We start from the raw sequence: 25,923 nt of genomic DNA on the forward strand, positions 1-25,923 counted from the left end.
AAAGTGTGAAACAACTGAAAATATGTCATATTCTAGGTTCTTCAAAGTAGCCACCTTTTGCATTGATTACTGCTTTGCACACTCTTGGCATATTTTCAGTTGTTTCAAACTTTTGGTCTGTACTGTATTAATTGTTCACATGTAAACCTCCTATTTAACTGAATCTACATCCACTACCAATGTATCTATAACAGTTTGTATGTGGTGACTACTTCACCCCAGTAAACAGGAGTTCAGCCTCCAGGACAATGCTGAGGAGGAGGAATGGAATGTGCCAGGACCACAGGAAGCTGATGTGTTTGCAGCATGATAACAGAAGGAGCACAATGGCTGCACCAGCTCCTGTTATATACATTATGTATCTAGTCAATCAATATCTGATCATTCACTATTCGGAGGGTATATGGGGGGGGGGCACCTGTGGCTCGTGTTGTAGATATTAGTGGGTGGTCCTGATATCTGTGGTATAAAATATAACAATGTAGTTCACTCTCAGGGAAGTTGGGGGGGGGGGGGGCCTTTGTCATCTTCTTTTCCCAGACTTGCTCACATTGTGATTTCCTACACTCCGAGGCCTTTGCTGAGTGTTGAGCTCCAGCGTTTCCTGTGCCTCGCTCCTGTTACGCCTTTTTCCTCTTTCCATGTCCAAATCCCAAAACTGTGGAAGTCAGAGGTGGGCGAACGTGAGAAAGTCACAGGGAGCAAAGCTGAGGGCTCAGACGACAAACATTCCTCCTTAGAATATTTGGATTTGTCCTAAGAGCTGACCATCTATGGCGGAGTGGGCAATCATGTGAGACGGGCGATTTGTGGCTGGATACATTGTAATGGCTGATTGATTATTGACATTGTCGGGATTTCACGGACTCATTGTCACAGATTTTTGTCTTTCGGATGGAATTTCTGGGTTGATATTTTTGGAATATTTTTCGTGGCAGTTTTTGTCTTTTTTGTCTGGACACGATGTGGATGTGGCAGTGATTCCTGGGCACGTGGACCACACCGGCACATTCCCTCCTCTGGATCGGATTAAGGACAATGCTGAGGCCGCTCCTTTCCCTGATTCTTGTGATCGGATCTTTACTTTCCAAGGAAATAGGTGACAAATAATTGTCTCATAAAGGGTTAATTACATGTAGCATAACCTGAAGTCATGTGACCTCGGGGGGGTCTCTTATTAACCTGTGACCTCATCCTGAATAGAATAATTCCAGAGTTGCAACAATGTAGGGAATGTCTGCGCATCAATTTCTCATCACTTTCAAGATCTCTGCTTGCTGTTAGTGAATGGAATAATATACTGATGCAGTCAGGTGACTGCTTTCTTACAATGTATCAATCTAGAGACAATCACTTGTGACTTACACAGATATAAATACAGATCTTTCCAGAACACAAGCTCTTATCTAGACTGGCGCAGTGTAACAACCCTCACAGGACGCAGAGTTTTCTAAAATGGTGCGGTATAATGGAGAATTTAGCAACTTTCAGATAGACCCTGTTTATAACCAGGTTTTCTGCTTGCTGTAAGTGAATAGAAACAATCATTGTTTATGTGAAAAGACCTTACCCGTCCTAACCTCATCCTGCTCACACAACTGATAGATGTATTACAATGTGTCTGTCAGCTACACACTTTCATCTGTCCTAGACTCTACCACTTACCTATACTGATACACTGTAACAACCCTTATGAAAATATTTCCATTCACTGATGACAAGCAGAGATCTTAAAAAGAAGTTGTGCAATTTTCTAATATACTTTTAATTTAATTCTTCTCCAAGAATTCTGCTTGTTGTGAGTGAATAGAAACATGCTCCTTTACATTTAGAGGCTTCAAACCTATCCTGACCTATCCCTGCTCACACACCTGAGGGTTTGTTACAGTGTATCAGTATCGACAATCCTCTATGAGGTAACCACACGCACAAATCTATCTCCTGCCCTGAACTCCAGCTGTTAACTCCCCTGACACATTGTCTGATAGGTGGGGGTCCCACCGGTGGGACCTGCATCTGCATTGATAACGTAGCCGGGAAAAGAACGGAGGGCACACTGCGCATGCGCAGCCGCCCTCTATTCATTTCTATGGGGCCGCCGAAAATAGCAGAGTGCTGGCTTGGATATTGCCGTCTGCCCCATAGAAATGAATGGGAGCGGGGGCCGCGCATGCGCGGTGCGTTCTCATTCACTTCTATAGGAGCAGCTCTCCCCGCTTTGTTCTCGTTGTAGGTGTGGGTCCCAATGGTGGGACCTGCACCTATCAGACAATGGGGGCATATTCTAGCGATATGCCCCCATTGTCTGAGATGGGAATACCCCTTTAAGGGTGGAAGTGCAAAGGGATATAAATACTCAAAAAATAATACTTGGTGTAATCTATAGACCCCCTAACATCACAGAGGAGATAGAAACGCAACCGTATAACCAAATTGAGCGGCTGCACAGGCGGGTACAGTGGTCCTAATGGGAGATTTTAAAGGGAACCTGTCACCTTCAAAACGCATATTAAACCGACCACAGTACCTTACAGTACTCCCCCCCCCCCCCCCCCCCCGTGTGTTGATAATCATGTTTTTCTTTCCTCTTTGTGTTTCTTCATACTTCATCGGTTGGCGCTGTCTCCGAGTCAGGCTTAAAGTCAAGAGGGCAGCGGCCTCCTTGCTTCTAGTAAAGCTAAGCCTGCCCCCTACCCGTCCTCTCTACAATTAGATGGACATGCTGCCGTAATGCCGGGATCACGCTCTTCTAGCGCATGCGCGGTACATTGCCTGTTACAGTGCGATCCTCACTCACCCTCCTGCATTTTGCTGACTGCTGGTGCGCCGGACAGTTCAGCGCCGGACTGTAACAGGCAGCGTACCGTTGTAAGGTACCGTGGTTGCTTTAATATGCGTTTTGCAGGTGACAGGTTCCCTTTAACTTCCCAGACACTGACTGGGGTCACGGTTCTGCCTCAACCGCACAGGGGAGAAGATTCCTCAGATTGCTGCAGGACCACCTCATGGGCCAGTCTGCAGAAGCTCCCACTAGGGGCGATGCTCGGTTGGATCTGGTCATGCCTAATGATGCAGAGCTTGTGGGTAATGTTACTGTTTGAGAAACACTTGGTAATAGTGACCACAATATAATTATATTCCCCCTAAACTATAAGAAGCAAACTCTGTCCGGCAGAGCAAAGACACTGAATTTCAAAAAGGCTAATTTCCCCGGGTTGAGGGCAGCATTTCAGGGCATAGACTGGGAGCAGCTACTGGCACATAATAATACTGAGGATAATCGGGAGAGCTTCACATCCACATGGAGTAATTGCACTAAACAATGTATCCCTTTAGGTAACAAGTATAAACGGCTAAAATTCCCCCCCCCCCCCCCCCCATGGCTTACAGCTACTGTAAAAAGGGCAACAAAAGACAAAAAAAAGGGCATTTAAAAAATCTGAGGGGTCAGCTGTAGCGTTTGAAGATTACAAAGGGCTTAAAGGGAACCCGTCACTGGGATTTTGTGTATAGAGCTGAGGACATTGGTTTATAGATGGCCGCTAGCACATCCACAATACCCAGTCCCCATAGCTCTGTGTGCTTTTAAAACGATTTGACACATATGCAAATTACCCCGAGATGTGTCCTGTCCCGGAGATGAGTCCAACGTGAAGGAGTCCAGCACCGCGCCGCATCCTCAGAATCTCCTCCTTGCTCCCCGACGTCAGACAGCCAGAGCGCCGTAATCTCGCAATGCACGAGCTCGCGCATGTGCAGTGTCGTCATAGTGTTCCTTCCCTGTGCTGGCATCAGCCTCAGGGAAGGAACTGCGCATGCGCTAACTCGTGCATCGCGAGATTACGGCGCTCTGGCTTTCTTACGTCGGGGAGCAAGGAGGAGATTCTGAGGATGCGGGGCGGCGCTGGGCTCCTTCACGCTGGACTCATCTCCGGGACAGGACTCATCTCAGGTAATTTGCATAAGTATCAAATCGTTTTTTTGACACAATAAAAGCACACAGAGCTATGGGGACTGGATATTGCGGATGTGCTAGTGGCCATCTAGCAACCCATGTCCTCAGCTCTATGCCCAAAATTCCAGTGACAGGTTCCCTTTAATAAAATCTGTAAAAAGGAGATAACATTAGCAAAAAAGCAATTTTTTTTTAAAAATTATAAATGCTAAAAAACCAAGGTCTGAGCAGGTAGGACCCCTAAATAATGGTAAAGGGGGGGGGGGGGGGTAGCCACTGAAGATAAGGAAAAGGCAGAGTTACTAAATGTTTTTTTTTTAGCTCTGTATATACAAAAGAAGAGAAAGGAGCTGATATCTGTGGGGCTGTTAGTACATCCAGTAATATACTCAACTGGCTGACTGTAGATATGGTCCAAGACAAGTTAAATAGGGTAAATGTGAACAAGGCTCCGGGTCCAGATGGATAACACCCAAGATTTCTTAAAGAGCTCCGTTCAGTCATTGCTGTGCCCCTGTTTATAATTTTTTAAACATTCTCTAGGTGATTGGTGCAAGGCAAACGTGGTGCCCATATTTAAAAAAGGGATCAAGGTCCTCCACAGGTAATTGCAGACCTATAGTTTGTAATTGGATTGAAAACTGTCTGAAGGACCGTGTCCAGAGAGTTGTGGTCAATGATTCCTATTCATAATGGTCCGGGTTATAAGTGGTGACCCCAAGGTTCAGGTCTGGATTAATAGCACGGTTTGTACTTTTGCAGATGACACTGAGCTGTGTAGTGCTGTACGGTCTATGGAAGATGTCCACAAACTACAAGCTGACCAGGACACTCTGAGTGATTGGGCATCAACTTGGTTCAATGTGGATAAATATAAAGTCCTGCGTCTTGGTAGTAATAATCTCCGTGCTCCATATGTCCTTGGGGATGTAACACTGGGAGAGTCACTGTTAAATAACAGCACAATGTCAATCAGCTGCTTCTAAGGCCACCAGGATATTGTCATGCATTAGACGAGGCACGGACTCGCGGGGCAGGGATGTAATAATACCACTTTACAAAGCGCTGGTGCGGCCTCATCTGGAATACGCAGTCCAGTTCTGGGCACCAGTCCATGGAAAGGAAGCCCTGGAGCTGGAGAGAGTACAGAGGAGAGCGACTAAACTGATAAGGGGCCTGGAGGGTCTGAGTTATGAAGAAAGAATTGAATTTAGTTAAGATTAATATAATTTTTGAATATTGGCACCACATTTGCCATGCGCCAATCCTGTGGGACATTCCCTGTCCCTATACAAATATATAAATGGCCCATACTGCACAGTACAGGATAAGTAATGTAAGTACACAGAGACAGCACCAGCAGAACAGTGAGTACAGCGCTGGAGTATAATACAGGATGTAACTCAGGATCAGTACAGGATAAGTAATGTAAGTACACAGAGACAGCACCAGCAGAATAGTGAGTGCAGCTCTGGAGTATAATACAGGATGTACCGTATTTTTCACCGTATAAGACGCACTTTCCCCCCCAAAAGTGGGGGGAAAATAGCAGTGCGTCTTATACGGCGAATGCTGCTGATTTTGCCTTGTTTTCAATGAGACACCCGCCGCGATGCCGCGGGGCGGGTGTATCAGCTGTGAGGGAGGAGGGGCTGGGGGCCGGCATTTGCTTTTATGACAGCTCACTGTATAATTGTATCTCTAATAGTTAATGGTTACCATATGTATATAATCGCATAAGGAGCGCTGCGCCGCTGTGTATTACCGGTACTCACAACTACAAGCGCTCGCCGAGAGGAGGGAGGAGGCAGACCGGGAGGACAGGCGCTGGCAGCGCGAGTCATACGTCACGCGCCTGCACCGCCCACTTTATGAATGAAGCAGGCGGCGTGGGATATGCGATTATATACATGCGGTAACCATTAACTATTAGAGATACGATTATACAGTGAGCGGGGCCCGTTTAGTAGAATAGTCACTGCACGGGCCCTGCTGTCATTATAAAAGCAGATGCCGGCCCCTAGCCCGTGTATTGAGGGTCATTCACTACAGGGACACTTATGGAGGGGATCTGTGGATGACACATAGCATAAGATGCTATATATGTGTCATCCACAGATCCCCCCCATAACTGTCACCCACAGATCCCCCATAACTGTCACCCACAGATCCCCCATAAGTGTCACCCACAGACCACAATTAGTTCAAAAGCCACCAAAAGCACACCTTTTGGTTCAAAATTTTTTTTTTCTTATTTTCCTCCTCAAAAACCTAGGTGCGTCTTATAGGGCGAAAAATACGGTAACTCAGGATCAGTACAGGATAAGTAATGTATGTACACAGTGACTGCACAAGCAGAATAGTGAGTGCAGCTCTGGAGTATAATACAGAATGTAACTCAGGATCAGTACAGGATAAGTAATGTATGTACACAGTGACTGCACCAGCAGAATAGTGAGTGCAGCTCTGGAGTATAATACAGGATGTAACTCAGGATCAGTACAGGATAAGTAATGTATGTACACAGTGACTGCACAAGCAGAATAGTGAGTGCAGCTCTGGAGTGTAATACAGGATGTAACTCAGGATCAGTACAGGATAAGTAATGTATGTACACAGTGACTGCACCAGCAGAATAGTGAGTGCAGCTCTGGAGTATAATACAGGATGTAACTCAGGATCAGTACAGGATAAGTAATGTATGTACACAGTGACTGCACCAGCAGAATAGTGAGTGCAGCTCTGGAGTATAATACAGGATGTAACTCAGGACCAGCACAGGATAAGTAATGTATGTACACAGTGACTCCACCAGCAGAATAGTGAGTGCAGCTCTGGAGTATAATACAGGATGTAACTCAGGACCAGCACAGGATAAGTAATGTATGTACACAGTGACTGCACCAGCAGAATAGTGAGTGCAGCTCTGGAGTATAATACAGGATGTAACTCAGGATCAGCACAGGATAAGTAATGTATGTACACAGTGACTGCACCAGCAGAATAGTGAGTGCAGCTCTGGAGTATAATACAGGATGTAACTCAGGATCAGTACAGGATAAGTAATGTAGGTACACAGTGACTGTACCAGCAGAATAGTGAATGCAGCTCTGGAGTATAATACAGGATGTAACTCAGGATCTGTACAGAATAAGTAATGTAATGTATTTACCCAGTGAGTGTACTTTTACTATCCGGCTTCAGAGGTGTCACTGACGTTGGCCCCCTGTGGCCCTTTCTCTTGTACATTGCAGGAGCTGTATTAGATGTCACATTGGTTTCATTAATCTCTGAACACCGTAAAGGGGACTTATCGTTATTATGTGTCACTGGGGAACGGGATATGAAGAGCTCAGATCTGCACATTGAACGAGATAATAAGATTGTGCTCATTCCTCCTGTGCCGCCATTCACGACCAAATCAAAGAACAAGGAGCTGCACGCCAGTGGATTCTCTTTTCAGGAACTAGTCGGCGTCTTTTTCTGCACGGCCAAGCGGCCCTCTGAGGAGACCAAGATCCTCTATCCATATAACAGCCCATCTGGTAAGTGCAGGAATGCTGGAAAATGTTTGGTATAAAGTGAGTTTTATTAGCTGCCATTTTATTTATTTTGACCATCACTCCCATTATGGTCCGAGGACCAAGCGCAGACGTCATGACTGAGCTCTTTACTGTGGGATGAACCCATTCCTGTGCGCAGTGTCTCCCCCTGCTGAATGTTATATGAACTGCGACTTTCTAACATGGCTGCTTGATTCCAGAAACAGGTCCTGTCTATTGAATTCGGCTAAGAACATTACTGTTTATGTAATAGCTGAGGGTTTGTTACAGTTGCATCTAGACAATTTACTGAGAGCTAAACACATCAGGAGCGTAAACCTCTCTGCTGTCCTGATAGTTTTGTTACAATTTGTTGTTACAAGTAGATTTCAGGCTGTTTATTTCAAATATAATAGTTTAGTCTCAAATGTAGCAAACCCTCAGCTGTGAGACGTATCCTTGCTCGATGTCTTCACAAGAATGTTTCCAGTTACTGATAGCAAACAGATAACTGGTAACTGAAGAACTGAAACATGAGGGCGGACACATTGAATGTGCTACACCAGTTTTGTTGCATCATAATGTTGCAAGCAATGTCATGTGTAACATTTTTTGTCAAAATATTGCACATTTGTGACTTTTAGCGACCCGTGCCTTCCCCAGCCACTTTCAGAAGAAGAGAATGAAGTTGGTCAGGTGTTTTTAGTAAATGATATTTAAGTTACATTTCTGAAGTGCGATATTTTAATACATCACAAAAAAGTCACAGCCAGTCGCGACTCCACGCCAGTTAAACACCAGGTGGACTTTAACGGAAATAAGCTCAACATTCTACCTGTGCCAAAGTTATAAAACCCATGCGCCACATTCATAAATTTGGCGCTAGTTAACACAAGAAATACCACTACGATGAGAAATTCCTCCGAAAGTCTTTTCGGAAGCTACAGATCTTTGCATTATAAGAGACTAAGGTTAATTTGCATAAAAGTGAACACTTCCCTTAAACATAGCGTTCAACTTCTCCAGACTTCTTGTGTCTGGTGCTGTGGTTTGTTATTGCTGCTCTAGGTAGTGTTTGTGGAACCTTTGCTTCTTCCAGTCCTCCAGAGCTGTAATCCTTCATTCACCGATTGTGTTTCCTTCCTCCTGTACTGTACTATAATAGGTGATCTTATCGCGCCTCTGATAAGAGCACTAAAAAAAACTAAACTTCCAGAGTTCTCAAGGTAAAATAAAAAAAAAAAGAAGTAAAACATTTACAAGGAAGAAACTTTCACTTTACAGGAGAAATTCTCCAATGGTTAAAAGCAGAAAAGAAAAAGAATGTGAGATAAGAAGGAAACGAGGAATGTGTGTGTGGGAAGGGGGGGGGGGGGCATCTGGAGGTTGTAGGTTACTGGATTTTATTAGTGAAGACATTTAAAGGGAATCTCAACTTTTATTATTATCTTGTTTTTATGTTCAACATTCTGCATGTAGTGAGCTCCCCCTAGTGGTGGTTGTATATACTGTATGTAGTGAGCTCCCTCTAGTGGTGGCTGTATAATCTGTATGTCGTGAGCTCCTTCTAGTGGTGGCTGTATAATCTGCATGTAGTGAGCTCCCTCTAGTGGTGGCTGTATAATCTGTATGTAGTGAGCTCCCCCTAGTGGTGGCTGTATAATCTGTATGTAGTGAGCTCCTTCTAGTGGTGACTGTATAATCTGTATGTAGTGAGCTCCCTCTAGTGGTGGCTGTATAATCTGTATGTAGTGAGAGCCCTCTAGTGGTGGCTATATAAGCTGTATGTAGTGAGCTCCCTCTAGTGGTGGCTGTATGATCTGTATGTAGTGATCTCCCTCTAATGGTGGCTGTATAATCTGTATGTAGTGAGCTCCCTCTAGTGGTGGCTGTATAATCTGCATGTAGTGAGCTCCCTCTAGTGGTGGCTGTATAATCTGTATGTAGTGAGCTCCCCCTAGTGGTGGCTGTATAATCTGTATGTAGTGAGCTCCCTCTAGTGGTGGCTGTATAATCTGTATGCAGTGAGTTCCCTCTAGTGGTGGCTGTATAATCTGTATGTCGTGAGCTCCTTCTAGTGGTGGCTGTATAATCTGCACGTAGTGAGCTCCCCCTAGTGGTGGCTGTATAATCTGTATGTAGTGAGCTCCCCCTAGTGGTGGCTGTATAATCTGTATGTAGTGAGCTCCTTCTAGTGGTGGCTGTATAATCTGTATGTAGTGAGCTCCCTCTAGTGGTGGCTGTATAATCTGTATGTAGTGAGCGCCCTCTAGTGGTGGCTGTATAATCTGTATGTAGTGAGCTCCCTCTAGTGGTGGCTGTATAATCTGTATGTAGTGAACTCCCTCTAGTGGTGGCTGTATAATCTGTATGTAGTGAGCTCCCTCTAGTGGTGGCTGTATAATATGTATGTAGTGAGCTTCCTCTAGTGGTGGCTGTATAATCTGTATGTAGTGAGCTCCTTCTAGTGGTGGCTGTATAATCTGTATGTAGTGAGCTCCTTCTAGTGGTGGCTGTATAATCTGTATGTAGTGAGCTCCCTCTAGTGGTGGCTGTATAGTATGTATGTAGTGAGCTTCCTCTAGTGGTGGCTGTATAATCTGTATGTAGTGAGCTCCTTCTAGTGGTGGCTGTATAATCTGTATGCAGTGAGCTCCCTCTAGTACTGGCTGTATAATCTGTATGTAGTGAGCTCCCTCTAGTGGTGGCTGTATAATCTGTATGCAGTGAGCTCCCTCTAGTAGTGGCTGTATAATCTGTATGTAGTGAGCTCCCTCTAGTGGTGGCTGTATAATCTGTATGCAGTGAGCTCCCTCTAGTGTTGGCTGTATAATCTGTATGTAGTAAACTCCATCTAGTGGTGGCTGTATAATCTGTATGCAGTGAGCTCCCTCTAGTGGTGGCTGCAGGTAGTGATAATTTAATGTTACTACTATCTATACAGGGAACTTTGAATTTTTAAAGCAAATACTCAGCGCAGATGCAATCAGGAATTTCCAACGCGCTGCTGATTGTGAAGAGTTCTTGACTGCCAAGATGTCAAATCCATACCTATGTTATCAAACAAAATGTCGAGTAAAGATGGAGGTCCTCCTTAATATATCAGAGGATGGGTAAAAGCAGAGCACTCTTTCATTCTTAGGTGGATGACTTAAGGTGGAGTTCCTCTTAAAATCTTAAACAGAAGTAATCGTGGGGTCCCATTTAATTCCTGGGAGGACGAATAAAAGACTTCTTTATTATATCAGAGGATTTGTAAACGATCTTCTTTAATTCCTAAAATGATAAGAAAATCTGGAGTTCTCCTTTAATTTTTCAGTAGATGTGGAGTGAAATTCCTATATAAAGGGGTTATCTGATTCTCAGTCCCACCAATCTGAGATCGACAGTTTATCCTAGGAACACGAGATTAGTTTTGAAGTTACAGAAAACCCCAGAAATGTTTCAGTTATAAGCACTAGTAGAATTCTCCTTTAATATTTAGGAGGATACGTCAGGGCAAAGTTCCCCTTTATTACAGCAGGGATTACAGTTATTGCCTCTGCTCCAGGACTGGAATTATTTGAGAAATTTGTAAAAAGAGAATGAGATGAGGCGATCGGCTGAAAGATTGTTTGTTATAGACCTGAAGGTTCCTGATGCTGGGTGTAGTGAGAGGAGATAAGCAGTCGCCAGGTGTCTATGGCACCACTTATCTCCAACGTGGCTGATCCTTATTGGTCCTCTCCTGTGTTTTTCCTTCAGCTGATCTGATTCCAGTTAAAGTGACAGTGACCGTCAGTGTGAACCAAGACGCACAACTGCAAGCCAAAGTCATCAAGCCTGGGCACCCGGACATTCTGTGGAAGTACAATGGTGGGTGATGGCTCAAAGCCTGAGAACAGTGTAAAAACGATCTCCTCCAGCCAGGCAGCGTCATGGAGGGTCCTGAGGGAGTGGTTACACCAGGGGCCTGGAGGGGTCTCCCCAGTCCTATAAATGCACATGGCAGGTGGGGACCCAGTTCCAGATTCTGCAGCGGACTCAGGTTTTGTGTTACGCCTCTGGCGCCAGTGTATCCGCACTGGAGAAGGCCCATCGATGACTGGTAACATTATTAACCCATTTACTGCCCCAGACCACCAGGGATGATGAGATTTACCATTTCACTACCCTGACCCTCCAGGGGTGTTATAATTTTCACCTTCACTACTCTAGACCACCACAGAGGATATTATTAACCCCTTCACTGTCCCAGAACACCACAAATGTTATATGAACCCCTTTACTGCCCAAAATTACCAGGGGGGATATTGTTAACCTATTCACTGCCTGAGACCACCAGGGAAGTCATTATTAACCCCTTCACTGCTCCAAATAGCTAAGGGTGTCATAATTAACCATTTCATGAACCACTTCTCTGCCACAGATCACCAGGGATGTTATCACCTGACTGTTTTTCAGAGAGATAACAGAAAAAGATTTTTCAGTCATTATCTTTTTATTAAGTTATCGCTTCACTGCAGGGAGAGGGGCCACACAGTGCGTTACCTGAGGGGCCACACAGTGCTTTCCCTGAGGGGCCACACAGTGCTTTCCCTGAGGGGCCCTATAAGCCACCTCCTTGTTGAGAAGCCTAAAGACCCCAAATGGGGACAGAACCTTCTGCGCAGACATTGGACCACTCAAAATCAGCTTCTAAGAAATGAATCAATGATTACAATAGTTTCTTTCTTCTCATTCATAGTTTGACGTTCTCCTTGGAGACTTAAGTCACTTGTAGGGATTCTGTGGGATATTGGGAGTTGTTGTCTTCAACGTAGTTCTTAAATACCAAAAAATACCCAAAAAATGGATGGGCTTTCAGTTCTCACACATTAACCCTTACATTCCAGGAACCTTTTTCAAGACAACATACAAGAACGATGTGAATAGCGGGATAGCCCAGCTCTCCTTCGAGTCGGTGCAGCACAGTCAGGCCGGGATTTACAGCGCCGGCTTCATGGGGGCGATTCCGCTTGTCAACGCCTTCTTCAGGCTGATCGTAAGAGGTCAGAGGTGATCCACGCTCTCAGATGCCATCTACCTCCCAGAATAGCTGGATTTCCATTGTAACGGTCCCATGTATCGTCTTCCGCAGGGTGTCCGGCTGGCAAGTGGGGTCCATCCTGTCAGAAGGACTGTCTGAACTGTCTCAATGGTGGCGTGTGTCACGACAGTAGCGGCGAATGCATATGTGCCCCAGGGTTCATGGGAACACTCTGCGAAAAGGGTAAGTAAAGGGGACGAGCGGGAAAGGAAATCTCGGTCTTAGTTCTTCTGTAGTTCTTGGATCTTGTTGACCCATTAGTTCAACGTCTCTCCAGAACATCTCATCCTTGTCTTCTAGTTCCTCAAGGGTTCACCGTCATGATTGTCTCCATCCATGTTGTAGGCAATAAAGTGTCAGGAATGTTGAAATGTAACATCTGATCCTGGATTCCCCCCCCCCCACTGGTGGCCATAGACCTCATCCGACCAATATTAGTGGGATACGTAGACGATGTAACTTTTATGGTGTCCCCCCCCCCATATTTATAGATGCTCATCTTATTAGGTGTCTTTTATTTTCACTCCATGCACCAGTTCCCAGTCTCCAATATGTGCGTTGCCCAGTACCCTGCCCTTAGAGGTTCTGTTTTCCCATGAAATATTGAACAATTGGGAGAAACGATGGAAGGCCGACATGGCAGCAGATGGCGGTCAGGTGAATGGTCTCTGACTCCTCCGGATAATTCCGCCATTACTCTCCATCATGTTTTGCAGCTTGTAGAGAAGGAAACTTTGGAAGAAACTGCCAGGAGACGTGTAAGAGAGAACATGGCTGTAAGGGCCTCACCTTCTGCCTGCCTGACCCCTATGGATGCTCCTGTGGAAGTGGCTGGACCGGGACACAGTGTCAATCAGGTACCGAAATGGTGGACATCCCAACCTACACTTTGAGTTGCCTGGACTTAGAGTTGGAGTGGCCCATGTGAGGTTTCTCTGGACCTCCATACTTCCTACTGTGTGTGTCAGTCTTCACTGCACTTCTGGCATTCTATTAATTTTGACTTCCCACCCAAGCTGTTTGCCATAGCCCCGCCCACTTTTGCCTTTTACGTGAAAATGTCAGAGCGTTGCCCCCACCTGGTATGACAGGGATGTAAGGTGCCCATTTTGGGCAGACTCAGGGATTTGTTGGGATGCAGCAGTGAATGAACAGGTTTTGGGTTTTCCCTGCCTGGAGGACACGTTGGCATCGCCCTGGCACCTCACACCCATCTTCCTGCTTCTGCATTTTACAGAGTGTCCTCCAGGACTGTACGGAGCAAACTGTGCCCTGAAGTGTGAGTGCAAGAACGGGGGGTCCTGCAACAGGTTCAGCGGCTGCGTGTGCCCCAACGGCTGGCATGGGCAACACTGCGAGAAGTCAGGTACGGTCACTGGACAGGACAACCCTCAGGGGAATGATTACAGCAGCACAGAGCATTTCAGGAGAGACTTGTGATGATCTTGTGGGGGGTAGAGGTTACAGACTGAGAGTTTCCTTATGGAAACAGCAGGGTGCCACACCAGCACAGAGTATTTCAGCAGAGAAGTGTCCTGATCTTCTAAGAGGTAACAGACTGAAAGGTAATGGACGACGGGGCAAGCTCCCCAGCAGCACAGAGTATTTCAGGATAGGAGTGTGCTGATCTTCTGGGAGGCAGCAAACTGAAAGGAAGTTGATGGGGCAAGGACCCCAGCAGCACAGAGTATTTCAGGATAGGAGTGTGCTGATCATCTGGGAGGTAGCAAACTGAAAGGAAGTTGATGGGGCAAGGACCCCAGCAGCACAGAGTATTTCAGGATAGGAGTGTGCTGATCTTCTGGGAGGTAGCAAACTGAAAGGAAGTTGATGGGGCAAGGACCCCAGCAGCACAGAGTATTTCAGGATAGGAGTGTGCTGATCTTCTGGGAGGTAGCAAACTGAAAGGAAGTTGATGGGGCAAGGACTCCAGCAGCACAGAGTATTTCAGGATAGGAGTGTGCTGATCTTGTGGGGGTATTTACAGACTGAGAGTTATATAGCGAAAGGAGTCGATTGCCACAGCAGCACAGAGTAATAAGCACTGTACCTGAAGGTTTTATCAGATGGGGGTTGTAGTAGATTCTCTCACTCTTTACTCCTGGTACCTGCCTTATTTCTCCACGCCTTCTTCTTCCTCCTCGTAGATCATCTTCCCCAGATCATTGATCTTCCGATGCAGGTTGAGTTTAACCTGAATTCCGCCGCGAGCCTGAGCTGCGCTGCGTCTGGGAAACCTCAGCCGGTGCGGGAGAGCATAGTGCTGCGCCGGCCGGACGGCTCTGTCCTCAGCGTAAGTATAATGGGCGACATCCGGGCGGATCCGGCACACGATTGGTGTGAAACTAAACCTAAGACACAAAGTGAGGTTATTCAGTGACACAAAATGTTACGTTGTATCCAAAAACCAAAACAAATGGCACCGCGTGGAGCATACGGAGCGGAGACCGGTCACAATGTAGCAATCTGAGTGACACAATGGATCCTGTCATGTGACGTTACCAGATGGAACCGCTGTGTGAATGTGTCCTATAGGTTCTGTATAGCGGTGCCCTGCACCCTATGGACCCGGCGGATTATTTCAGGGCATTGTGAGACTTGTAGTTCCACAGCTTGCAGATCACTGCTATATAATGTTATCATCAGACGCAGTGACCAGTGGTGGCGGTTATGGGGACGGCTGCGCACAGGCCATCCCCGGTGATGATCCTTCTCTGGTCTTCCCCCCATCAGGCCAGTCAGGCGGTGCTGGACTCCGAGCGCAGCACGTGCAAGTTCAACGTGTCCAGGCTGACGCGGGCCGACCACGGCTTCTGGGAATGTCGCGTCTCCACCAGTGGGGGGCAGGACAGCCGCAAATTTCAAGTGCTTGTCAAAGGTAAATCCTTTAGGACTAGCTGTCAGCTCATTCCATAAATCGCTGTCTTCAATTTTTGCACCATTTTCAAGAACTCTGATTGCCGTCTGTGAATGAGAACACAAAACTCTGCCCTGCTTATAGAGTGGTTACAATGTATAAGACTGGAGTCTGGAACATTACAGAGATCAGTCAATCAGCTGTGGGATCAGGGTGGGCTTCCCTCTGCTGGATGTAAACAATAACACTTACCATTCACTGATAGCAAGCAGAAAGGAACTGAACTACTATGTGATGCAATATGGCATGCAGGATCCAGGTACTGGAGATTATAATGTACAGATTACTACATGCCATAAAGTGCAGCAGCTTGACTCTCCGGACACCTGCTGGTCACCGCTGGTACTGCAGGCTTTACATCTACATAGTAGTTAGGATGATATTCCTGGGTTTGGAGGAATTCCCAGGAACTTACCTCCCCATCATACCCCCACTCCCAGACCGGTGAACCCCCCATCAATGCTGTACTTGTCTCTCCTGGCAGTGCCTCCTATACCTCTGGAGCCTCCACGTTTGCTCAGCCGGGGGAGCCGACATCTGATCCTCGCTCCGCTGCAAAGCTTTACTGGAGACGGGCCGATTTCATCCATTAAGTTGCTGTATCGACCCAAGGAAAGCACGGCCCACTGGTCCAACATTGTAGGTAAGAGTTCTCCACCGCAATCTACAGTCCTGGAGCCTCGCACCATTATTATCCCTGAATATCTGCATGGTGGTTTATTAACATTCAGATATTTATATCACATGAAATAATCGATAGAAACCACCTCAGAGAATTTGAATTTTCTTTCTGTTAGGCCTCTTTCACACTACCGTTTTTTTTTTCCGTTTTGCGGTCCGTTTTTTGCGTTCCGTATACGGTCCGTATACGGAACCATTCATTTCAATGGGTCCGCAAAAAAACTGAATGTGTTCCGTATGCATTCCGTTTCCGTATTTCCGTTTTTCCGTTCCGTTGAAAAGATAGAACATGTCCTATATTTGGCCGCAAATCACGGTCCGTGGCTCCATTCAAGTCAATGGGTCCGCAAAAAAAACGGAACACATACGGAAATGCATCCGTATGTCTTCCGTTTTTTGCGGAACCATCTATTGAAAATGTTATTCCCAGCCCAATTTTTTCTATGTAATTACTGTATACTGTATATGCCATACGGAAAAACGGAACGGAACAACGGAACGGAAACGGAACCACAACGGAAGCAAAAAACGGAACAACGGATCCGTGAAAAACGGAACGCAAAACACTGAATTCAACATACTGTAGTGTGAAAGAGGCCTAAGTCTCCGTCTGTATTATACTCCAGAGCTTCCCTCATAATACTGCAGGATTTAGAGCTGAAACCTACAAGCACTCCCTGTTTATTCAGTGTCCGCAGAGAGTTTGCATTATGGAAAGTGTGAACTTTACACCAAATCCTGCACGGTCATGTGATGTAGGAACTAACTAGCTGTATTGGTGACTGCACAATCATAATAGTGAGTGCAGCTCTGGAGTATAATACAGGATGTAAGTCAGGATCAGTACAGGATAAGTAATGTATGTACACAGTGACTGCACCAGCAGAATAGTGAGTGCAGCTCTGGAGTATAATACAGGATGTAACTCAGGATCAGAACAGGATAAGTAATGTATGTACACAGTGACTGCACCAGCAGAATAGTGAGTGCAGCTCTGGAGTATAATACAGGAATTAACTCAGGATCAGAACAGGATAAGTAATGTATATACACAGTGACTGCACCAGCAGAATAGTGAGTGCAGCTCTGGAGTATAATACAGGATGTAACTCAGGATCAGTACAGGATAAGTAATGTATGTACACAGTGACTGCACCAGCAAAACAGTGAGTGCAGCTCTGGAGTATAATACAGGATGTAACTCAGGATCAGTACAGGGTAAGTAATGTATGTACACAGTGACTGCACCAGCAGAACAGTGAGTGCAGCTCTGGAGTATAATACAGGATGTAACTCAGGATCAGTACAGGATAAGTAATGTATGTACACAGTGACTGCACCAGCAGAACAGTGAGTGCAGCTCTGGAGGATAATACAGGATGTAACTCAGGATCAGTACAGGATAAGTAATGTATGTACACAGTGACTGCACCAGCAGAATAGTGAGTGCAGCTCCGGAGTATAATACAGGATGTGACTCAGGATCAGTACAGGATAAATAATGAATTCTGCTGGTTGTGTTGCTGTTTTATAAGTATGGTCCAATCAGACTCGTTACTGGATTGAATAAATTGCAAGGAATCTTCTCATTTTCCAGTGGATCCTAAAGACAACATAACTCTTCCCAACCTGAAGCCGGTCACTGCTTACCTGGTGCAGTTTCAGCTGAGTCGACCAGGCCCTGGAGGAGAAGGACCTCTGGGTCCGGTGGTGGTTCTGCACACAGACTGTATAGGTAGGTATGCACACACAATGCTTGTTTTAATGACTATATGATCAGGTTTCCTTAGTTTGTCTGTAGTTGGACGGGATTGTTAGCGGTCGGAGATGTGGAAAATATACAGGTCCATAGAAATTTCTCCAACATCCAGACTATAATGTTAGAACATGCAGTACCAGCTAAGACCACTAGGTGGAAGCAAATGACACCAGTAGGATTTCACATGCTTCCACATACACCTGCTGCTCTGCATACATGACAGGTACAGGTGATGAACATTGCATAGCGTGTACACCATGGCACCTGCCTTCTTATGGTTCCCATGCATCTAAAAGAAAAAATGAAGCAAGTTTGCAAATAGCTTTGAATGAAAGCCTATAGTTTTGTGTATGCAGCTGCTATGCAGATCTATGTGACAGACTACTACTCTCATTCTGCAGTCACGTGTTCCTCCACTGTCTCCACTGACTTTACTACAGACGTCAGTAGAGTGCAGCCTGTGGCTGCAGACCCAGACTACACAGGCATACAGAGATACATAGGTCTGCACAGGAGCTGTATGCACAAAACGGTAGAAAAATTGCATCATTTCCTGTTTTAGATTCATTGAAGTGTTACAAAAATAGGTTGCAAAAGTTTTCATACCCCTTAATTTGTCTTACTGTGATCATGGTGTAAGATGCGTTGGTCTGCAGGACACAAGATGGCGATTTTTTTTATTTTTGTCTTCCCTATAGAGCCGACAGTAAAGCCGGAGATCAGGGGCTACTCCATAGAAGACCGCAACACCCTGTACATAAATTGGCAGCTCCCCTCCTATAGCGCTGTCGGGGGCGGCTACCTGGTCAGGATTCATCACCCCGCTAACCGTCTATTCCGCCAGGAGAACATCACCTCCATAGACGTCCTGTCCGCCCGCATTTATGGCCTCAGCTCCAAGACAGAATACACCTTCAGGGTCCTGATCTATCACTGCACCAGCCTGGGGCCCCCGTCCGACCCCTACACCATCATACTCAACAGCAAAGGTGAGGACGGCCCCCATCTCCAGCGGTTCTGACTAGTACTGCCTGCATTCACTGACAGCAAGCACCTATATTGACGTCACTACACTCATCACATGGTCCATCACATGGTCCCCGTATGATGTTCTCCTCCAGTCTCTTCCTGGATGTTCTCTGCTTCCCTCTGAACCTCTTCACCCTCCTGTCCGCAGGTCCGTCACCCCCCAAGGACGTCCACACCGAGACCATCTCCAGGGAGAGCGTGAAGCTGATCTGGTCTCCCCCTGATGATCCCAACGGAGGGATCATTAAATATACAGTGGAGAGCCGGAGGCGGGGGGCCCCCGGGGAGCAGCAGTGGGCGGACACCGAGGGCCACAACCAGACCTGGCACATCATCAGCGGCCTGAACGCCAGCACCGACTACCAGTTCAGAGTCCGAGCAAACTCCAGAGTCCCCGGAGAATGGAGCCACAGTGTGACCGCAGCCACCTACAGCGACAGTAAGTGTCCTCACTGCGTACCGCAGCCACCTACAGCGACAGTAAGTGTCCTTACTGCTCCGTACCGCAGCCACCTACAGCGACAGTAAGTGTCCTCACTGCTCCGTACCGCAGCCACCTACAGCGACAGTAAGTGTCCTCACTGCTCTGTACCGCAGCCACCTACAGCGACAGTAAGTGTCCTCACTGCTCCGTACCGCAGCCACCTACAGCGACAGTAAGTGTCCTCACTGCTCCGTACTGCAGCCACCTACAGCGACAGTAAGTGTCCTCACTGCTCCGTACCGCAGCCACCTACAGCGACAGTAAGTGTCCTCACTGCTCCTTACCGCAGCCACCTACAGCGACAGTAAGTGTCCTCACTGCTCCGTACCGCAGCCACCTACAGCGACAGTAAGTGTCCTCACTGCTCTGTACCGCAGCCACCTACAGCGACAGTAAGTGTCCTCACTGCTCCGTACCGCAGCCACCTACAGCGACAGTAAGTGTCCTCACTGCTCCTTACCGCAGCCACCTACAGCGACAGTAAGTGTCCTCACTGCTCCGTACCGCAGCCACCTACAGCGACAGTAAGTGTCCTCACTGCTCTGTACTGGAGCCACCTACAGCGACAGTAAGTGTCCTCACTGCTCTGTACCGCAGCCACCTACAGCGACAGTAAGTGTCCTCACTGCTCTGTACTGGAGCCACCTACAGCGACAGTAAGTGTCCTCACTGCTCCGTACCGCAGCCACCTACAGCGACAGTAAGTGTCCTCACTGCTCCGTACCGCAGCCACCTACAGCGACAGTAATGGTCCTCACTGCTCCGTACCGCAGCCACCTACAGCGACAGTAATGGTCCTCACTGCTCCGTACCGCGGCCACAGCGCTGCGGAGATTAATACTCCTCATATTAATATAACTACTAATAATACTACTGATATTACTGCTAATAATATTAATACAACTAAGGCCCCCTGCACACGAACGTGTTCTTCCCGTTGCCGTATTGCGGACCGCATTTGCGGATACGCAATACATGGGTGCCGTTCCGTGGGCATTCCGCATCACCGATGCTCACCTATTCACTTGAATGGGTCCGCAAATCCGGAAATGGGGAATAGTGCGGAACTGAAGCACGGAACGGAACCCTACAGAAGCACTACGGTAGAGTCCGTGGGGTTTTGTCCCGAACTTCTGTTCCGCAAAAAGATAGAACATGTTCTATCTTTTTGCAGAACGACCGTATCGCGGACCCATTAAAGTGAATGGGTCTGCGATCCGCTGCGGCTGCCCCACGGACTGTGTCCGTGCATTGCGGCCCTCATTTTGCCGGCTGCAGCACGACCACGGGGGGCACACGTTCGTGTGCAGGGGGCCTAAGGCCCAGTTCACACTTCAGTGTTCGGTCAGTGATTTCCATCAGTGTCCATCCTCATCTGCAAAACGGACAAGAATAGGACTTGTGCTATATTTTTGCTGGTGCCACGGAACGGACACACAGATGTGGACAGCACACGAGCGGCTCTCCATATCTTTTGCGGCCCCATTGAAGTGAATGGGTCCGCCTCCGATCCTGTGTGCATGACCCCTTAGTGGTATTAATACTAATAGTAGTAATATTAGCAGTAGTATTATTAGTAGTAATATTAGCAGTAGTATTATTATTAGTAGTAATATTAGCAGTAGTAATATTAGTAGTAGTATTATTAGCAGTAGTATTATTAGTAGTAGTAATATTAGCAGTAGTAATATTAGTAGAAGTATTATTGGCAGTAGTATTATTATTAGTAGTAGTATTAGCAGTAGTATTATTAGTAGTAGTAATATTAGCAGTAGTATTATTAGTAGTAATATTAGCAGTAGTATTATTAGTAGTAGTAATATTAGCAGTAGTAATATTAGTAGTAGTATTATTATTAGTAGTAATATTAGCAGTAGTATTATTACTAGTAGTAATATTAGCAGTAGTATTATTATTAGTAGTAATATTAGCAGTAGTAATATTAGTAGCAGTATTATTAGCAGTAGTATTATTATTAGTAGTAATATTAGCAGTAGTATTATTAGTAGTAGTAATATTAGCAGTAGTAAAATTAGTAGTAGTATTATTAGCAGTAGTAATATTAGCAGTAGTATTATTTGTAGTATTATTATTAGCAGTAGTAATATTAGTAGTAGTAATATTAGCAGTAGTAATATTAGTAGTAGTATTATTAGCAGTAGTTTTATTATTAGTAATAATATTAGCAGTAGTATTATTATTAGTAGCAATATTAGCAGTAGTATTTTTAGTAGTAATATTAGCAGTAGTATTATTAGCAGTAGTAGTATTAGCAGTAGTATTATTATTACACACTTTGATCAGTGGTTTCGAGGCCACACCGGGCGCAGATCTCTCCATCATCTCTGTGGAGGCCCCAGGCCTGGCTCGGGCCACGATCACTGATTGACGCTTATCTCCGCAGAGCCTCCCATCATGGCCACCAGCGAGGAGGTTCGACGTTTACAAGACCCCAGTTCGGGGCAGCAGCTCATCCTGGCGATCATCGGCTCCGTGTCCGTCACGTGTTTCACCATCATCATCGCGCTTCTGGCTCTTTTTTGCATTAAAAAGAATTTATTCCATCGGCGCAGGATGTTGACGTATCAGTCCGGATCGGTAAGTGACCCCTCTACAGGGGGCTCAGCGGTAACAGCCACCCCAGGGCCCTGGTGCCTGAGGGGCCACATAAGAAGTCTATTCTGGCCATAGACTTAGATTATGACGGAATGGAATGCCTCTTATAGGCGTCCGTGGTGCCGTCATAGAATTCCGTTATGGTCCGTGGTAACGAAACCCGTTATGGAATTCTCCGATAACCCGAACGCCAAACTTGCAAATTGCTAATTGGCTCAACACTAGTGGCAAGGTCACCTGAGAGGTCACCAGTAGGAGGTAACGATACGACTGATATCAGACTCTGGCTACGTGATAACAGAGGGCGATAGCCGCAGCCTGATGTCAGTGGATGATGTCATTGATATTTGTGATGTCATTGACCTGGAAGGGAGAAGAAACCATCCTGCAGTTCAGTTCGGGGACGCTGACCCTCACCCGGCGGCCACGACCCCAGACGGAGCCCTTCTCGTACCCCATCCTGGAATGGGCAGACATTAAGTTTGAAGACGTGATCGGAGAAGGGAACTTTGGGCAGGTCATTAAAGCCATGATCAAAAAAGACGGGGTGCGGATGAACGCCGCCATCAAGATGCTAAAAGGTGAGAGCGTGATTATCCGGAACGCTAGTCTTAATGTGAAGTGCGCTGCAGGACGAGACGCCAAATTTATTAAGAGACGCATAGTTGGAAGCCGCATTCCCTGCGCTAAAACGCACCAAAAATGTCGCACACTGCAGTGCAAAAATGCATTACCACTTTTTGCAACTTTTTCACACCAAAAAACTGGTGCAAAGCGCTCGTTAATTTCCCTCTACTGTTGGGGGCCATCCACACAACATTTCATTATACAATGAGTAAGCCTTACCAACAAAAAATGGACTGGGCCTTTAAGAAGGAGGCTTGTAAGTAAAATATCAAATATTAAACTTTATCCTGTCATTTTTCCCCCCAGAATTTGCATCGGAGAACGACCACAGAGACTTTGCTGGAGAATTGGAAGTCCTTTGTAAATTGGGGCATCACCCGAATATCATCAACCTGCTAGGGGCTTGTGAGAACCGAGGTAACGCGCACATCAGGGCAGCGCTTTTAGATTGTCGCACGCCATGTACAATTACGTAAAAAGTGAAATTTTAGCAAATAAGTGTTATTTTCTTCTGTATGGTAAAAATTTGTATGTTTCAAGATCTCTGCTTGCTGTCACCCAGGGATAATAACCTGTCCTGACCATGTGATGGACACACAGCTGCACAGCTCCTTACAGCTTTGATAGCTGTAATGTAACGGTGTGTCCGTCACATGACCAGGATCAGAAAATAGCAAAGGTTTCTACTAAACGAAAGCAAGCAGAGCTCTTGAAATCCATAAGAAATTGATATTAGATACTGGAACCTTTATTTTCTGAAGCCAGAATATCCCTGCCTGAATTTATAAAGTATCTGACTGCTGCATCTGGTGTCTTTTATTTTGGCAGTCAAATCTGTCAGTGAATGGAAACAATGCATAGGACAAACTCCTTTGGGGCCTAATAATTTTCACAGCTGAGGGTTTGTTACAATTGTATCTAGTATAGACATTCCTCTGTGAGCCAAGCAGGCTGCACTCCAGACTGATACATTGTAACAGACTATCAGGACAGGAGAGAGATTTGTGCTGCTAAGCAATTGTATAATTGCAACAAACCCTCAGCTGTATGAAGTCAGGACAGGTTTTTAGCCTCAGAATTGCAAAAAATGTTTCCATTCACTGACATCAAGCTAAGACTTAATGTCTGGAGACTTCACCTGCTGTTATATCTACGGCCGCTCTCCTTCTTGCAGGCTATCTCTACATCGCCATTGAGTATGCCCCCTATGGGAACCTGCTGGATTTCTTGCGAAAAAGCCGAGTCCTGGAGACGGATCCCGCCTTCGCCAGGGAGCACGGGACAGCGTCCACTCTGACCTCTCAGCAGCTCCTGCAGGTTGCCTCAGATGTAGCAAAAGGCATGCAGTACCTCAGCGAGAAGCAGGTGACACGATGTTGATTATTACTGTCGTCCTCCTTGTGTGCAATGGCAGCAGAGGTCGGGTGACCACCACTAATGGAAGCCCCTAGGGGATGTCGCCCAGCTTTCTGCACACCCTGAATGACAAATCTGCTCTGCTATTCATAGTATTCATTGCTATATCTCTTTAACTGTAGATCTGGAATTGTATTCATGCACCAGGAGCATCAGGATGAACAGCGTGCTTGTGTCTGTACTTGACAGTTGTTGTCTTCTTAGTTCATTCACAGGGATCTCGCCGCAAGAAATGTTCTGGTTGGGGAAAATCTAGTAGCTAAGATTGCAGATTTTGGTCTTTCACGAGGAGAAGAAGTTTATGTGAAGAAGACGATGGTAAATGATGTGAATAACTGTACCGATGTATGAACGTAAAGAAAGCTACTGCAATATACTGACACCATCTGTTACACTGGAAAATAGTTGTAAATGCATGATATTACTTATCCTGTACTGATCCTGAGTTACATCCTGTATTATACTCCAGAGCTGCACTCACTATTCTGCTGGTGGAGTCACTGTGTACATACATTACTTATCCTGTACTGATCCTGAGTTACATCCTGTATTATACTCCAGAGCTGCACTCACTATTCTGCTGGTGCAGTCACTGTGTACATACATGACTTATCCTGTACTGATCCTGAGTCACATCCTGTATTATACTCCAGAGCTGCACTCACTATTCTGCTAGTGCAGTCACTGTGTACATACATGACTTATCCTGTACTGATCCTGAGTTACATCCTGCATTATACTCCAGAGCTGCACTCACTATTCTGCTGGTGCAGTCACTGTGTATATACATTACTTATCCTGTACTGATCCTGAGTTACATCCTGTATTATACTCCAGAGCTGCACTCACTATTCTGCTGGTGCAGTCACTGTGTACATACATTACTTATCCTGTACTGCTCCTGAGTTACATTCTATGTTATACTCCAGAGCTGCACTCACTATTCTGCTGGTGCAGTCACCGTGTACATACATTACTTATCCTGTACTGATCCTGAGTTACATTCTGTATTATACTCCAGAGCTGCACTCACTATTCTGCTGGTGCAGTCACTGTGTACATACATTACTTATCCTGTACTGATCCTGAGTTACATCCTGTATTATACTCCAGAGCTGCACTCACTATTCTGCTGGTGCAGTCACTGTGTACATACATTACTTATCCTGTACTGATCCTGAGTTACATCCTGTATTATACTCCAGAGCTGCACTCACTATTCTGCTGGTGGAGTCACTGTGTACATACATTACTTATCCTGTACTGATCCTGAGTCACATCCTGTATTATACTCCAGAGCTGCACTCACTATTCTGCTAGTGCAGTCACTGTGTACATACATGACTTATCCTGTACTGATCCTGAGTTACATCCTGCATTATACTCCAGAGCTGCACTCACTATTCTGCTGGTGCAGTCACTGTGTATATACATTACTTATCCTGTACTGATCCTGAGTTACATCCTGTATTATACTCCAGAGCTGCACTCACTATTCTGCTGGTGCAGTCACTGTGTACATACATTACTTATCCTGTACTGCTCCTGAGTTACATTCTATGTTATACTCCAGAGCTGCACTCACTATTCTGCTGGTGCAGTCACCGTGTACATACATTACTTATCCTGTACTGATCCTGAGTTACATTCTGTATTATACTCCAGAGCTGCACTCACTATTCTGCTGGTGCAGTCACTGTGTACATACATTACTTATCCTGTACTGATCCTGAGTTACATCCTGTATTATACTCCAGAGCTGCACTCACTATTCTGCTGGTGCAGTCACCGTGTACATACATTACTTATCCTGTACTGATCCTGAGTTA

The 25,923-nt window shown here is 45.9% G+C and overlaps 1 protein-coding gene across 1 annotated transcript in view; it reads left to right on the forward strand.

Annotated features, from left to right (window-relative positions):
- Positions 1–666: 666 nt before the first annotated feature.
- The window catches only part of TIE1 (tyrosine kinase with immunoglobulin like and EGF like domains 1), a 29,406-nt gene continuing 4,149 nt past the window's right edge, over positions 667–25,923 (forward strand). The window contains exons 1-18 of the mRNA XM_044301649.1: positions 667–1,099; positions 7,210–7,500; positions 11,242–11,352; positions 12,372–12,527; positions 12,617–12,748; positions 13,282–13,422; positions 13,803–13,931; positions 14,713–14,858; positions 15,299–15,443; positions 15,967–16,125; positions 17,761–17,898; positions 18,621–18,911; positions 19,100–19,390; positions 21,840–22,033; positions 22,422–22,632; positions 22,985–23,095; positions 23,853–24,043; positions 24,299–24,412. Of these exons, the coding sequence (XP_044157584.1) occupies positions 1,039–1,099; positions 7,210–7,500; positions 11,242–11,352; positions 12,372–12,527; positions 12,617–12,748; positions 13,282–13,422; positions 13,803–13,931; positions 14,713–14,858; positions 15,299–15,443; positions 15,967–16,125; positions 17,761–17,898; positions 18,621–18,911; positions 19,100–19,390; positions 21,840–22,033; positions 22,422–22,632; positions 22,985–23,095; positions 23,853–24,043; positions 24,299–24,412 (3,012 nt within the window). The 5' untranslated portion in view covers positions 667–1,038. The remainder of the gene's footprint in view (positions 1,100–7,209; positions 7,501–11,241; positions 11,353–12,371; positions 12,528–12,616; positions 12,749–13,281; positions 13,423–13,802; positions 13,932–14,712; positions 14,859–15,298; positions 15,444–15,966; positions 16,126–17,760; positions 17,899–18,620; positions 18,912–19,099; positions 19,391–21,839; positions 22,034–22,421; positions 22,633–22,984; positions 23,096–23,852; positions 24,044–24,298; positions 24,413–25,923) is intronic.

The sequence above is a fragment of the Bufo gargarizans genome, chromosome 7 (assembly GCF_014858855.1).
Source record: "Bufo gargarizans isolate SCDJY-AF-19 chromosome 7, ASM1485885v1, whole genome shotgun sequence".
Classification (NCBI taxonomy): domain Eukaryota; kingdom Metazoa; phylum Chordata; class Amphibia; order Anura; family Bufonidae; genus Bufo; species Bufo gargarizans.